This window comes from Mytilus galloprovincialis, chromosome 2 (genome assembly GCF_965363235.1).
Source record: "Mytilus galloprovincialis chromosome 2, xbMytGall1.hap1.1, whole genome shotgun sequence".
NCBI classification, from domain to species: Eukaryota; Metazoa; Mollusca; class Bivalvia; order Mytilida; family Mytilidae; genus Mytilus; species Mytilus galloprovincialis.
In genome coordinates this window covers 92,964,437-92,981,837 of record NC_134839.1, presented here as the reverse complement: position 1 = coordinate 92,981,837, position 17,401 = coordinate 92,964,437, and the positions used below count along the sequence as shown (strand labels likewise).

Genomic DNA, 17,401 nt, shown 5'->3' with positions numbered 1-17,401 from the left:
AATGATTCTCAGCCAAAAACTGGCGTCTAATATGTCTGTTTGATAGATCAAATGATTCTGTCAGGGATATGTTAACCAGGTGTAAACTACATCAAAGTTATAATCATCTTAGCTTATAAAAACTTGATGGTCAACTGAAATTTTGTTTTCTCCCTTTTTCCAAATTTTCTTGGCAATTTTACCAGCTCAAAAAACTCTCCTGTTTGAAAAAAAATCAAGTTAATTAAGTTCTGTGTTGTTGAGAGGAAAACAGATCAGACTTTTGACTTTAGAGAAGTTGATGTAGTTGCATTTGCAGAGCTCTGTAGTTTTTTTGCCTCCAGAAGCAGCAGAATCAAACCCTGTACTTGTAGCTACTTTCAGCAGAATCAAACCCTGTACTTGTAGCTACTTTCAGCAGAATCAAACCCTGTACTTGTAGCTACTTTCAGCAGAATCAAACCAATAGCTGTACTTGTAGCTACTTTCAGCAGAATCAAACACTGTACTTGTAGCTACTTTCAGCAGAATCAAACCCTGTACTTGTAGCTACTTTCAGCAGAATCAATAGCTGTACTTGTAGCTACTTTCAGCAGAATCAAACCCTGTACTTGTAGCTACTTTCAGCAGAATCAAACCCTGTACTTGTAGCTACTTTCAGCAGAATCAATAGCTGTACTTGTAGCTACTTTCAGCAGAATCAAACCCTGTACTTGTAGCTACTTTCAGCAGAATCAAACCCTGTACTTGTAGCTACTTTCAGCAGAATCAATAGCTGTACTTGTAGCTACTTTCAGCAGAATCAAACCCTGTACTTGTAGCTACTTTCCATTTTTAAGGTAGTGATCATCATGTTATAACATAACATTGGTACCAGTTTAACTGCAACAGATGGACATTACAAAATTTTGTATCTTCAATGAATGATGCTTGAGGCAAAAATATTTGAAAAACCGAAACCTTTGTACAAATGTTGTAAAACAGATATATCCATAAAGGACCAATATATGCACTGTAAAGGTTTTTTTATTGTATGTTTTTACGATATATGGTCTATTAAGATTAAGGGGGAGGTTTGTGTTTACATTAAACAGGTTTAACCCCAACATCTTTTTGTGACCTAACCAAGTCAGGCTAATTTGACCATGTGTTTTTTGTCTTTGTATGTTTGATGGAAGGGATCAGGTGTTAAGTGTTTGGTATGGTTTGTTGTACTGTGCCATATTTTTGGTGATTCCTGTTATCTGTTTAAATAGTATTGATATCTACTTGAATTCCATCACAGTGATTGCTATATTTAGACTTGGACACTACCCAAGTAAGATCTCTCATCTTCTGACAAATGACTTTTGTCTGAGTTAATAGCTTAGTATCAGCCAGGTGTTCATCTATCTTCTTAAAATACTCAGAAAACATCAAACTTTCATTTTGTCTTATAATATTCAATGCTTTTGCTGTTGTACCTTGCATTCTTAGGGAGTAATTTGACACCCCCTCTATTGCTGTAGAAATTTGTTTCTATTTGGGTAGATAATTTTTTACCCAAAGCTTTGGATTTTAAAACAAATATTTTTCTGATTTCTAAATTAGAAAGTCTGTCGTGGATTTGAGAGTAAACAGTAGCTAATGAAAAATAAAACTGTTACATAAAATTTGTGTTATAATTAAAATTCAATTACATTTACTTAAAGTATAGCAGGTGATAGAGAGCTAAAGTGGATATATCCGGGAAGTCTTTTTCAAATGAAATAAGTGCAATTGCAAGAAGCAATAGTTATAAAATCGTTAGCAAGTCTCCTTGAGTTCCATGGATAATTTTAGTTAGGAACAAAGCTTTATGCTTCAGTGATTTTAAACATAAACATTGTACAGCTGCACTCAGCAGTCAGGATGAGTCATTCAATCTAATGTCTTGAGTAAAAAGTGTTATGAAATTGATCAAGTTTGCAGAGAAACCACAAATTAGAAAATTAATGGTGCATCCCAGAAAACTGTTGCTATGACAAATTTCCACAAATGCTTGTATTTTTGATTGATTTTTAGGTAAAGTGACTGAGATCAATGCAAGTCTGGCGTCATCATGGCGATCTAGTCACAGAGATGTTTATATTGATGATTTAATCATTGAGTGACATTTTCTTGTTTTTTCACCACTGAAAAGGAAGTGATATAGTAATGTGGTCAGCTTTGTTTAGCACTGATTATATGTTTCCCATTTTAATAGTTAACACTTAAGTCTAAATAAATAATTTCTGTAAATGTAGATATATTATAATCAGGAGTACAAAAATCCATCAAATTAAGTCCATTTCCAGATTATGGGTGCATGTAGCTATGGGAATAGTATACTTGAAAGAAAGACCAACAATTATCAGTTCCTATCTTTTACTCAATTAAAATTACTAAAACATTACATATCTTTACAAATATTTTGCCAAATTTGAAAATTCACTTGTTAACACAAGTTATTTGCCACTCTTTTTATGTGTTTGTCAAATCTATGCTTTAAATTATATGTCTACACATAACAGTAATATACAGATCTCTACAAAAAATTGGAATCTTGGAACATTTATGTTGCACTTTTTTTGCCAGTTGAAATTAACATTCCAATGTTTGATATATGAACAAAGAGTTGAAGCATACTAAAATAATTATCCTCAATTTGTGTCATTATTGTGTGTCTAGGTCATGAATTATGTACACTGCTTAAGTTTAGTGTGTCAAGTAGATCAATTTCCATTTCCTAAATATGTTTATTTCAATACCATTTTCTACAGTCTACACTTAATACTAAATAAAGCCCAAAGTTGTTGGCTTTCTTTTTGTTTTGTTTGCTTTATTTTTTGCATTAAATTATGATCAGATCATGTTTTTGTACGTCATACGAATTTGTACTATGCATGCTTTTTCAATGGAAATTGTGACTTCACATGAATTCTTTAAAAACAGCATAAAAACCCATGACATTTTTTGTACAAATATATTGTTCAACAGCAAGAGAATACTAATTACAAACCATCAGAATTAAGAAAAGAGAAGCGGAAACTCTCCATGGCCATTTTAGGTGTCACAATAGTTTTGTTTCTACGTCGTACTGTATCTGTCCCATCGGAATCCAAGTTCTGAAATAAAAAAATTGAGATAAATATAACATTTAAGTTATAAATCAAGATATCAAGTTTTATTTGTCTATAATTTTAATTTGAGGGTAAGGTTGTTATTTTGTTTTTATGGGGTTACCAGAATTATAGAGACATATCCATAATCTCATGACTGCTACTGCCATTCTCAATGTAACAGCAAATCACCTCCAACCATTTGTTTCATAGCTATTAATTATACTTTCCTACCCTATTTCTTCTATTTTGCAAGTATGCAAAATACATAATCTGTAATCAATCAAGTAGTCATATAACTATTTGATTCAATCTAAACAGCCATCCACTTACAGATCAATCATACCAGCAAACCAAACTTTGTATATAGATGTAATGGAGAAACCAGGAGCTATATGATGAGGGATGACCAAGTGAACTCTAGGCCAAGGCTGTGCTCACTCCCAAGCAATTTAACATTGTTAAGTTTTATGCAAGTTTTAAGATGCCCACTAGAGTGGGTAATTGGATTGCATCTGAATATAACAATAAATCAACTCAAATGAAACCTGGTTACTATTTTAAGGCTGAGTGCTTTGATAAGAATCTTACTTTTATATCTTTTAATTACATGCTTCAATACATTTTTCAAATAGCCATGACTGACACTAAATATTAATTATTCAGAAAGATTATGACTGTCATGGACAAAAAAAGTCATATTTAGTGATAATCCATTAGCAGTAAAGGGTTCAACAGCTATATCAAGGAAAGGAAAGTTGTGTTGACAATTATTTCCAGTTATAATTTTTATACACAGATTATAAACTACAGCAAGAAATATCCTCTAATATGTAAATTTATAGTTGGAGGATTTGTTATCTGTTATTTCAGGAGTTTTATGGCTTTAACATGTTGTGGTTAAACAATACTGGAAACTGAAATACCAGTATAATAACATATATGGTAATTTGAGTGAAAATAGACAACAATGACAGAAATAGTTTATATTTTAAACAATTCTATATGCATACATACATTATATACATAAATAATTCTTACAAACACACTACAAGACAAAAAAATATCTGTAAAGCCTAAAACAACACTATCAGATTCAACCATTATGACAGGACATACCAAAGTTTATCAAAGATTAAGTGCTTCTTAACCTTCAAAAGAATTTCTTATCTGATGGAATTTCAGAAACTGTTTCAGTGATATTGTTGGCTTTTTTCAAAACTACCTCTACCTTTTTTTATTGGGAAAATATGCACAATTTTCACCAAATTGGGAAATTTAGAATAAATCATAAATTTGACTGAAACTTCAATTAACAATCCCTGCTTTGAAATAAGACCCCTTTATGTCAGTGATGATACATAAATAGACCCTTAAATCTGCACATATAGTCATTTTAGGCATGAAAAATGTATAAATGAGTGTCTTTCAGTTTGTATTCATGCACAATTACTACTGAAACTGCACTGTTTGGGAAAGAAGTCGTCTTTTTGGGAATATTTTAAGCCATTTTTTTTTAAATTGGGATTCTTCTCCAGAGGGAAAAAGCCTTTATTCTCCACTAATTTAAAGCAAACAATATCACTGTGTTTCCAGTTAGGTCACATGAACTTTCAGTCTACCAATCAGACTAAAAATAAATTATTACTGTGCTTCTTTTCACCCAATCTGACTGAATTTTCAGTCTTTTTAACAGAAAATTTTGGATATGATTGCACTTTTTGCACTGTCATCACTGTAGTCAAGAAATAAAACCATTTCTTTGCCATAGTATTGGTTCACTTTTTTGACATTCTGACTAACTTAATCATTAAAAGAGAAATTTTGTCATTAACTTATTTATTAAAGAGTTATAACATTTATGCTCAGCATTTATGACACAGAAGAACTAACAAAAAAGCATATTCACTCTGTCATACAGTCCCCTTAGAATTATCAGTACAATTTATTTTAAACTGCTATGTAAAAAAAAGATATAATTCAGTTTCTATCAAATTTAGCATCCATTTCTTTTTCACATTGCATTTCTTATAAGACATGTAATGATGTTAATCCTATATAGTCTGCCCTAGATTTCCGTTCAATATTGTCTAACTTGATAGAGACCTATCAGGCAAGGAAATATTATCTACTGAGACGTGAAATCATTAGTTTTCATTGGAAGAGATCAGGACCTCTCATTATATAATGTCTACAATCTCATCCATAAAGACAATACAATTATTTCTTACAGAGACATATACTAATGTAGGGTTTGCTTATTGTTACACTATTCACAGATAAAAATACATCCAATACATAGTCTTAATGGCACCATAAAGTTTTTACGAGACAATTCGTGTTACATGTAATTGTATTATAGCATAGAGCGCCAATGTAAATGGCTAAATATTCAGTCTTAACTTATTAAAAGAAGAGGCAATCTGTCATACATGAAATGGTATTAAAGTAAGGAGCGAGTATATAAGTAAATATGCAGTCTTGTAATAATAGGTTATAATCTCTCTCCAGAGACAGAGATTATCTGATATGAAGACTGTTAAATACTTTTAGACACATTAATTGTCTGCTCAAGTCATAAAGTTTCAATTCTCCTGATGATAATTGTTATAACTTTTCTTTTAAAACTTCAATGACATTGTCTAGCATTCAAACTTTTGAATAAAGATATCTTACTGTTTTAACATTTATTCACTTTTACAACTTGTTTTTCACTTAAGTCCCTAATTCTAAAGAAGTACTGACTTTGCAAGGTTTGTTATCCCCTGTTTAATGTCAATGGTTGTCACCAAATCCTGAGTTTGCAAGGTTTGTTATCTCCTCTTTAATGTCTATGATTGTCACTAAGTTCTGATTTTGCAAGGTTTGTTATCTCCTCTTTAATGTCTATGATTGTCACTAAGTTCTGAGTTTGCAAGGTTTGTTATCTCCTCTTTAATGTCTATGATTGTCACTAAGTTCTGATTTTGCAAGGTTTGTTATCTCCTCTTTAATGTCTATGATTGTCACTAAGTTCTGAGTTTGCAAGGTTTGTTATCTCCTCTTTAATGTCTATGATTGTCACTAAGTTCTGATTTTGCAAGGTTTGTTATCTCCTCTTTAATGTCTATGATTGTCACTAAGTTCTGAGTTTGCAAGGTTTGTTATCTCCTCTTTAATGTCTATGATTGTCACTAAGTTCTGAGTTTGCAAGGTTTGTTATCTCCTCTTTAATGTCTATGATTGTCACTAAGTTCTGAGTTTGCAAGGTTTGTTATCTCCTCTTTAATGTCTATGATTGTCACTAAGTTCTGAGTTTGCAAGGTTTGTTATCTCCTCTTTAATGTCTATGATTGTCACAAAATCCTGACTTTGCAAGATTTTATATCTCCTCATTAATGTCAATGGTTGTCACCAAGTCCTGTCTTTGCAAGGTTTGTTATCTCCTAATTAATGTATAAGTGTCAAGAAGTCCTGACTTTGCAAGGTTTGTTATCTCCTAATTAATGTATAAGTGTCAAGAAGTCCTGACTTTGCAAGGTTTGTTATCTCCTAATTAATGTATAAGTGTCTAGAAGTCCTGACTTTCCAAGGTTTGTTATCTCCTAATTAATGTATAAGTGTCAAGAAGTCCTGACTTTCCAAGGTTTGTTATTCCTTATTGTTGCATCTCACTGTCTTATAGTCATGTTTTTACAAGGTTTGTAAAAAGGTTTGTGTAAAGAAAAGTACATAAAGAAGATAACAGGAATTATAAAAAAAAAATTGACATTACAACAAATCACATCAACCACCAACAAGTCCTGATTTTACATGGTTTGTTATCTAGTTCCAACAAATTTCTCACTTGTCCTAGATTGGAAGGAAGAATAAAATTGAGAATGTAAATGGGGAATGTGCCAAAGAGACAACAACCCGACCATAGAGCAGACAACAGCAGAAGGTCACCAACAGGTCTTCAATGCAACGAGAAATTCTCGCACCCAGAGGCCTCCTACAGCTGGCCCCTGAACAAATATATACTGGTTCAGTGATAATGAACACCATACTAAACTCCAAATTGTACACAAGAAACTAAAAGTTAAAATAATACAAGACTAACAAAGGCCAGAGGCTCCTGACTTGGGACAGGCGCAAAAATGCGGCGGGGTTAAACATGTTTGTGAGATCTCAACCCCCCCCCCCCCCCCCCCCCCTATACCTCTAGCCAATGCAGAAAAGTAAACGCATAACAATACGCACATTAAAATTCAGTTCAAGAGAAGTCTGAGTCTGATGTCAGAAGATGTAATCAAAGAAAATAAACAAATTTAAATGACAATAATACATAAATAACATCAGACTACTAGCAGTTAACTGACATGCCAGCTCCGGACTTCAATTAAACTGATTGAAAAATTATGTCTTCATCATATGAATATCAGGCACAATTCTTCCCGTTAGGGGTTTAGTATCATACCATCATAACATATATGTGAAGAACATAACCCGTGTCATGCCAACAACTGGTTTATTAATAATAAATGTGTTTAGTTCCGATGCAAAGACCCTATAAGTGAATCAATATTAACGCCAAAATATGCAATCTTTAATGACCTGACAACAGTATCGTTTTCTTTGTTTATTTATTCCTTTTAATTAGTCTACTCTTTCAATTTTGTAAGTACGACTACAAACAGTAAGCATTCCCTTTCCATTGGTTTAATTGGTTTTGGGTTCCAGTAGATTAGGATCAGCAACTGCAAGTGATAATAACTACAAATTCCCCAGTAATCATCTACAATCTGTTCAGAATTTTTTAATCTTGATCTGTTTTCTATAAGAGTTTGACAAAAAAATCTTGCTTACATTTTGATTTAGTGAAGACAATTAATTCTTTTTGATGTAATATTTTGTCACCTCCTGGAAAAGATGTTAGACTGTTCCACTGAAAGTATGATGGTTTTTTTTCTTATTTTTAAGGACAAAGTCTTAACTCACTTAATTGATAACTGTTACATTATATTACTTGTTTTATTGGTCATAAATAGCATACAATCAATCAAATAAAAGTGGTAACACCCAGAGGTGTATTGACCTGATCAGGCTGGTTAATAAACCCTGGTATCTGCCCTCTGACTGATGAAATAAACCATTCTTCCCTAAGAACCCTTGGAGATCTGTCTTATCTTACTGAAGTCAGCATCAATAAACTGAACTGCCAACACAAGAGAAACACTGACCATACAATTAAACATTTTTGAATTTATATTTTCCAGATAACAAAATAACAAACAAAGAATAAAAAAAACAATCATGAAAGTTTTTAAATTACAACATCGTTGAAAATCTCTTTTGCAAGATTAAAATATATGCTGCAATGAGTTAAGTTTATCTCCAGACAAATTATTTTATTTTAGGCATTAAAAATTGCATTCTTTTACAATTTTGAATCTGTTTTGATAAAAAGTTCACAAAAATAACTTTCTTACCTTCCTTCACCTATGAAATGTCATGTTTTTTAATATATCTGAACTCTTATTTTCTCCTGTATTAAAACCAGCTTCCTGAGCCTGAGGGTACCAGTAATCACATCACAAGTATAGCACACCTACTACATAGGACAGGGTGTCAAAACACATTTTAATCTTGTTAGAAAACATCCATGTAACTCCAGGCCATAATATGGACAATTACCACTTCATAATGTTTATACTTGCTGATCATTTCCTTATCAATTTACATAAGAAAATAGTCTTAGGCCAAAACAAATGATTTTTAAGCTATATACAGTATTTTCAAACTTTCAAATTTCAAAGATAATCTTTTAAATTCATCATTTAGCACAAAACTTTAAAATCTTGGAACATTTTGGGGTTTGTCCGTTTCTGGTGACAATAGATCCAGAAATTTGCTTAAGATTCATTAAATTAATAAATTTAATTTATGGTGTTTTTAAATCAAATTGCCTTGTACAAGTAGTAGCTCATTAGCAAATCTTCTTCAAATCATGTTATGCATGCATACATGTATCACCTTTGAAAGGTTGTGTATTTGCCTAGACAAGATATTTCTAAGTGCATTTTTTTTTTGCTTTGTTTTAAAAGTGTCTTATGCCAACTTCACAAATAATTTAGATACTTGAGTCTACAAAACATTTTGAAGAGTGATAATTTTCCAAGTACCTTGTAGTAGTATGTATTTGCAGTGTTAAATTTGAAACTAACCAAAACATAGGTGTGCCCTAACTGACATACAAATGTTACATAAATCACATCATGGATTTACAGATACATGGATATGTAAAAATTTGATTGAATACATGAATATGCAATTACTGTATTGTATACTTCTTTCTAATTTTTGTTGTGAAGTGTCATTATCCACATTCCATCATTATGAGCAATCTTTTTCACAATTTTTCTGTATCAAATGAAACATTAAAAAAAAGTGCATGTAACTTTTGAGTTGCAGTTTCAGTTCTGTAAGATTTTTTTCTGTACTTGTTTGTCTCATAAAGTCCAATGTTATCTTTTATTATCTCAAGGAATTAGAACATACATTTTGGACCCTAAACCAATGCAGACGGGGACAGATAATACTAATACTGCCTGCCATTATTGTGTAATGATGGTTCAGAAGGGTAAGAAAAGAGCTGCCTATGGCCTGTTCAAGGAACAATTGCTGATTCAACATGTAAAGAGCATAGCATCCTCCATATATAAGATTTTGGTTTATTTTCCTAGTAACATTAGTTATTGATGCACATCTATACTTCCGATAAAACCAGAGACATCTCCAGCATAAGTCTAATGATCTGGAATGGAAGTAGTCCAAATAATCATAGTTTTTTACTGAAGCTACCCTTTGGGTTGATCCCAGTAGAATATCAAGTTCAAGCAGAGATGCCACAGTGATTCAGTCCAAATCATAATGATGAAACTAGTAAAAATGTTTAATTTCACATTGATGTTCAAATATAAAGAATGACAAAACTAGAAAAAATGTTACATTTTTATATACCATCAGTTTACTTTACCATCACTCAGGGCATTTTTACTAACTTATATATAGCTAGCCATTGAAATTCATAAAATTACTTTATTTACCAGACCTCCTGGTAATATTCTTTGAAGTTAAGTTTTATCTTGAAAGACCCCAGGTATTAACTAATTTAAAGTAACTTAGTTAGAGTGACCTTTTTATTGTCCAAAGGACCATGAAGTATTTTGTATTCATGTGAAGCATTAACAGTTGTGTTTTTTAATCATGCTGACTAAATATTTCAATGGTATATGCTAGCATGGCCAAGAAACAGCTTAATGTTAAAAGTAAAACACAATATGATGAACTTGACTCCTCTTAGCTGTAGCCATCAGCTGAAGCACATATATCATTGACTTTGAACCCACAAGGGAGAATATTTCATTATCATCAAACTCCCACTAAAGTCATGCTGTCCTTTGATAGATAATGTCATAGATATATAATAATGCAGTAATTGTCATCATTAACCTCCTCAGTCAGGACTACCAACATACTATTGTCTAGAAATCAATATACTTGTGTGTCATTTCTCAGTACATGTATCACTTTGCCAAAAAAAAATTAAATTTGACAAACATTTCATCTGACAATAAAGCTAAGTTAAATTTTGTATCTACCACCCATATTTATCACAACTGCTAGAGAATTCAGAAGCTTTACATTTGTAACATTTGATGAGGGACAATCTCAATTGATGCAGGAATCTTATGTGTCCACTGTCCAAGGTGCAACACCCACTGGAACACCAATTATATCTTATGGTGTGTTGTTACTCCACTGTCCTAGATGAGGGGAGGGTTGATATATCACAAGCATGATTAATTCACTCACATTCTTTAATTGCCTGTCCTAAGTTAGGAGCAAGCAATGGTTGTTTGTTGGTTTCTATCATACCTATTTTTTGTTTATTTTTTTTGACTACATCAGGTATTTTGTTTACCTTTCAATTGTTTCTCCTTTAGTCATGCTGCGGTCTTTATATAGCTAACCATATGGTATTCACTGGTTTTGCTCATGGTTGAAGGTTACTCAAGTGACCAGCTTATAGTTGTTTATATCCTCATCTTTTAGTCTCAGGTGAAAAGTTGTCATATTTGCAATCATACCACATCTCCTTATTTCTATATACAAGACAAAAAATCAGACTTACGGCAGTGTATGATAAAGTAATATCCATGACTTACGGCAGTGTATGATAAAGTAATATCCACTTTGTTTATATTCTGAATTGACTTGCCATTTGCTGCAGACAGTTCTCTATATGAATTTATGGCCAGACAAATACTCTTAAGTCAGAAATGTAAGACGTAAAACAAATAAATGTATATTTATACTTCAAAGTTATCTGTTGTCTGAAAACTTATATGTATATATGCACGGATGTATTGATTGCAGTAAAAGTCGACAGTAACAAAATTTGAACTTCATTTAAAGACAAATGCTTCAGGCTTGCAGACTTTCATACGATAATTACTTTTCAGAGTCATTTCAAAATCTAGGGATTATTTTTTTTAATACAGAGGCGGATTTAGAGGGGGCCCCCCCCCCCTTTTTGGGAAAAAATTTGGATGCTTATATAGGGAATCATTGAAGCGTGACTGGAGCGGGCCCCCTCTTAGGTCAGTCAGTGGGCCCCCACATATGAAAATTTCTGGATCCGCCACTGTAATACACACAATTAAAACATTACTCCTACCCCACTACATAGTACTGAACATTAAAACATTACTCCTACCCCACTACGTAGTACTGAACATTAAAACATTACTCCTACCCCACTACGTAGTACTGAACATTAAAACATTACTCCTACCCCACTACGTAGTACTGAACATTAAAACATTACTCCTACCCCACTACGTAGTACTGAACATTAAAACATTACTCCTACCCCACTACGTAGTACTGAATATTAAAACATTACTCCTACCCCACTACGTAGTACTGAATATTAAAACATTACTCCTACCCCACTACGTAGAACTGAACATTAAAACATTACTCCTACCCCACTACGTAGTACTGAACATTAAAACATTACTCCTACCCCACTACGTAGTACTGAACATTAAAACATTACTCCTACCCCACTACGTAGTACTGAACATTAAAACATTAGTTCTACCCCTCTACATAGTACTGAACATTAAAACATTACTCCTACCCCACTACATAATACTGAACATTAAAACATTACTTCTACCCCACTACATAGTACTGAACATTAAAACATTACTCCTACCCCACTACGTAGTACTGAACATTAAAACATTAGTTCTACCCCTCTACATAGTACTGAACATTAAAACATTACTCCTACCCCACTACGTAGTACTGAACATTAAAACATTACTCCTACCCCACTACGTAGTACTGAACATTAAAACATTACTCCTACCCCACTACGTAGTACTGAACATTAAAACATTACTCCTACCCCACTACGTAGTACTGAACATTAAAACATTAGTTCTACCCCTCTACATAGTACTGAACATTAAAACATTACTCCTACCCCACTACGTAGTACTGAACATTAAAACATTACTCCTACCCCACTACGTAGTACTGAACATTAAAACATTAGTTCTACCCCTCTACATAGTACTGAACATTAAAACATTAGTTCTACCCCTCTACATAGTACTGAACATTAAAACATTACTCCTACCCCACTACGTAGTACTGAACATTAAAACATTACTCCTACCCCACTACGTAGTACTGAACATTAAAACATTACTCCTACCCCACTACGTAGTACTGAACATTAAAACATTAGTTCTACCCCTCTACATAGTACTGAACATTAAAACATTAGTTCTACCCCTCTACATAGTACTGAACATTAAAACATTACTCCTACCCCACTACGTAGTACTGAACATTAAAACATTACTCCTACCCCACTACGTAGTACTGAACATTAAAACATTAGTTCTACCCCTCTACGTAGTACTGAACATTAAAACATTACTTCTACCCCTCTACATAGTACTGAACATTTTTTGTCTATGTTATCTGGCTGATTAAAAGTTATAAAAAAGATTTAAACATTTCAAGGATGTCTGAAACTTAAATATACACTAGGGTATTGTGTTTTATCTTTTTTAAACCATGCAAGTATGTTCCTTTTTTAAAAACTTATCAAATACATGTAGTGATGTTTTTTTTTTATATATATGTTTCCGGATCTGGTGTACTAAAAAAATATTGACACTGTTTGTTTGTGGCATAACATCGTGGTCACAAGTTAATTTTTTTCTGTTTAGTATTAAATTTATATTAAGATCCATTTTATTACATCTTGTGATCAATTTTATTTGGCAATTGCCAATGGCAGTCAGCAGGGTTAAAGAACATCAGTTGTTCGACCTGTTAGTCAAATGTGTTTTGTTTAAATATACTTTTTCACTTTTTTTGGTTTTTTGGAAAATGTTGTTTGTGCTGTTTTTAGACCCTTCTACAATGAAATTTGTTTACATGCACACGTATAAAAATTGCGGTTTTTATCCAACGCAATCATAGGTTTGAACGTAGTTTTCAATTTAGACTAGTTTATGTTTATATATATATATATATATATATCCCTTTTCAGATTATATTCACCAGGGTTTTGCTAAACTAGTTCCTGGACATTTATTTCCTTTGAATGAAAGAACATGGTAGAAAAGATGTTGAAGTCTCTGAGAACCATGAGGTTATTCTGTACAAGAGCTTATTCTTTTTTAAGTTTGAAGCAATTATGGTCAGAAATTGTTTTTGTAATATCTGTTTCAGACTTATCCTCAATCTAGTGAACAGAAGAAAACAATTTGAAATCCTTGAAAACTGCAAATTGCAAATGGTTATTCAACTCAGACAGTCAACAAACTTGTTTTCTTTTGTCTGGAAAAATGTAAAATTACCAATTTCAATTACTTCAGTCAAAATTTGAGGGCCTGGCCAGGGTTAATATCCATTTTTTTTAATCGTAATACATCTTACTGTGTTTCAAAGACATCCTTGAATTCTTTGCAGCCGAAAATAGATCATCCAAATAAACAGATCTTGAATGGTTTCAAATTTAAATTTTAATATGATAAATTACCCTAGGATTTGGCATTGATTCATACCAGAAAAAAAATCCAGAAGTGAAATTTTATCTGATACACTCAAATACCTATAATTACACCGATTTTAGTGTAATCAATATGTAATCATCAACATAGGTAATAGCATTCCTCTCCGCCAAAACATAATGTGCAGAATTACGTAATAGATCGTCTAAAACATTATATATCTCAAGAGAACATGTAATAAATGGACCATAATCACTGATGTTTTACTTTTGATCCTTTGTCTAGCTACACAGGGTTGTTGAGAACAAATGTACCTATATTAGATAGCTTAATCATAACCATCCAACAGCTGATGCTGAGGTGACAAAGAACCAATAGTATTATATAGGATGGCCATGTACTCGGAGGACTGATGCTAGTCATTTTTACCATATAATTCTCAGACTTATCTAACAGCTGAGGCTGATATATGTACTCCCAGTACAGACAGGCTTTTATGCACATAATCAAACAGCAGATCACATATGTTTTGGTGGGCAACCAATTCATTATCAAAAAGACACTTCCAAACAGTCCAAAATAAGCTGATTGATCTAAAGGTCTTAAATGGCCTCAGAAGAACCATGGAAGTAATATAATACTTCCAATGGTAGAACAAAATGATATTTTAGATATTCTGAAGACTTTTTAATATGAGGCAATGTAAAAATATATGTGAGCTTAAGTATTGTAAATTGTTTCAATAACCTTTACCAGAAACAACAAATGTTCTTGACATTTCTTTGTAAATTTATCTAAAAATCAACAAGACACCAAGCAGACAAGTTTTCATGTGAGATTATCATGATTATAGAATTCTGACTTCCAGATCTGCTATCAAATTAGCTATAAATAACATCAATACCTTTGTAATATAAACAAAACTACTGTTTTATTATTTTTAGAAATAATGTGAGTTCTTTGTAGGTCTCACTGATTATTATATGAAATGCATGCAGCTGGAATTGCCTTCACTTCAATTAACTGTCAATCAGCCTCACTTTGCTGTATGTTTAAATATGGCAGAGTTATTTCACCCCACTTTTATCCTGCATAGTTATAAATAATAATTTGAATCCAACCTCATACTTCATATTGTATCTATAATAATTCTTGACTGGAGATAGAAACAATATTTGTTTTGTTTTACTTATTGAAAATGAAGTAATTTGTTTGGATATCTACTGAAATTCTTAGATTAATTTCGATAAAGAACCAGTTTCACAGAAAGAGTTTTTTTATATATTATAATTTGATAATTCAATATTTTTTTATATCTAGAAATTCTGTAACCATGGTTTTCAGGTTTTGTCAGGTGATATATTCTGTGTATACGAAGCAAAACACTAAGATGGATGGAAACAAGAATGTCAAGTGTGTTCAAAACAATGTTTCTGATTTGTTCAGAATAATGGAGAACAATAGAAGCATTGTGAATCTTCAAAAAACACTGATAAAAGATATCCCCTTTAAAAAAAAAATCATTCAAATGAAACAACTGAAAACTTATGAATAAGCAGTGTGTATCCAGGAATGATTTCCACTATTACTGTGGGAAAAATGTCCACACATACTTTCTTGTTTAAGTATGGGTAACCTTCTAACATCTTATAAGTGATTCATTATGAGATTCACAATGTAAGTTATCAAATGGCTACAGCATCTTCTACCACATAATCATCAAAAACCAGCATACTCCAAGTTCCTGTATGTCTGAGCATTTATATATATATGAGAGATCTGATTATTCAATTAAAATTTGCACCAACCTTCTGTGATTAATATAAGTCTGCCATGTTTTTAGACAACTTCCATTAGAGAAAGATTCAAAATCTCCGACAAATTCAAAGAAAGAACATAAATAAGGAGTTGACAGTCATTAACGAACACATACATTGTAGTAATCCCCAATATAAGAATCAGTTCAACCTCATTGTTATAATCAAAGTAAGTTATAGTCCTTCTTTATTCCAATTACAGTTCTCATTTAACAAATATAGCACTGCCCTCCCCAAGTATAAATATACACTAGTGGTTTGACCTAGACATAAAGGACTTTCTTCCAATTTCCAGAAGTTTGAACTTAGACATACATTTGCAGGTCTTCAAAGTAGTTATACCCTTATTTTAGGATAACAGATAATTTATGTATTTTAGCGTTGTAACATACCTATCACTGTATATCACTTGAATTATTGTAAGTGTGTCCAAAGTCTCTTTCAAAAGACAAAACATTAAACCCCTCCTATAAGGAAGTGTATCCTCATTAATCTTATAACTATCTAATCCCATATTACAACACTGACGATATTTGTGGTGTAATATTTGTAAGATGTATTGGATATAATACATTTGTTTGTTACGATGACTAGTTCAAAATAAAAACATGTCATTAATTAAGATACTATGTACAACTTGGGAGAACTTAATTTCACTGAAATTCAAAATTTAAATTCAAGATTGTTTCACCGAGAAAACATTGTCAACCGAGGCAAGCCAAGGTTCACAATGCTTTTTCATGGGGTACCAATCTGCTCTATCACACATAATATGAATTGAACCCTCTTTAATATGCATGAGAACATTATCTCCTGTCCAAAGCCTGACAAAATTAGTTAGTGGTTAATTATTTATTGTCCTTGGCAAAATATGTTTGTTCAGTATAATGACAAGTTTCAAATAAAACATGTAATTAATTAGAATATTATGACACAGAAATGATTATTTTTTTGCAAAATTTAAAATGATGGAGTATAAGAATGACTGTCTTACCAGATAGATGATTATTCTATTTCTCTCTAAAATATTATCATAAATTACCAGAATTGTGAATATCTGTTTTAATTTTGCTTTCTTATCTCTCATGCCTTGTAAGTTTGTCTCTCTGGTTCTTAATAAATCATTCAATCTTCTATGGAAAATCAAACTAGAGCTAAACTGTAAAGATTCCATTCTAAATAAGCAGTAAAATTCCTTATCCTATTCCAAGATTCTTCAGATCTGCATTAAACTAGATTTTCCATTGTTGAACCAAAAACATCAAAAATATTAATCCTTGGTATCTCAAATTGACATGTCCACATTAACAGTACCCTTAAGCTATTAGTGATTACTTATATAAATGAGCCAAGAAAATATCTGCTGACCAAATTGATTTGGATACTTTAAGCTATGCCAGAAACTCACACCTATCATTCT

The 17,401-nt window shown here is 32.1% G+C and overlaps 1 protein-coding gene across 12 annotated transcripts in view; it reads right to left on the bottom strand.

The window, feature by feature from the left end:
- LOC143064895 (uncharacterized) overlaps nt 1-17,401 on the bottom strand; it is an 83,497-nt gene that overhangs the window by 25,265 nt on the left and 40,831 nt on the right. For 9 of the 12 annotated variants that reach the window (XM_076238088.1, XM_076238086.1, XM_076238087.1 and 6 more), the window contains one exon: nt 2,999-3,104. In XM_076238088.1, the coding sequence (XP_076094203.1) occupies nt 2,999-3,104 (106 nt within the window). Of the gene's footprint in view, nt 1-2,998; nt 3,105-8,548; nt 8,705-16,373; nt 16,408-17,401 lie in introns of those variants that run through there. The other 3 variants (XM_076238096.1, XM_076238094.1, XM_076238095.1) reach the window with 3 other exon arrangements.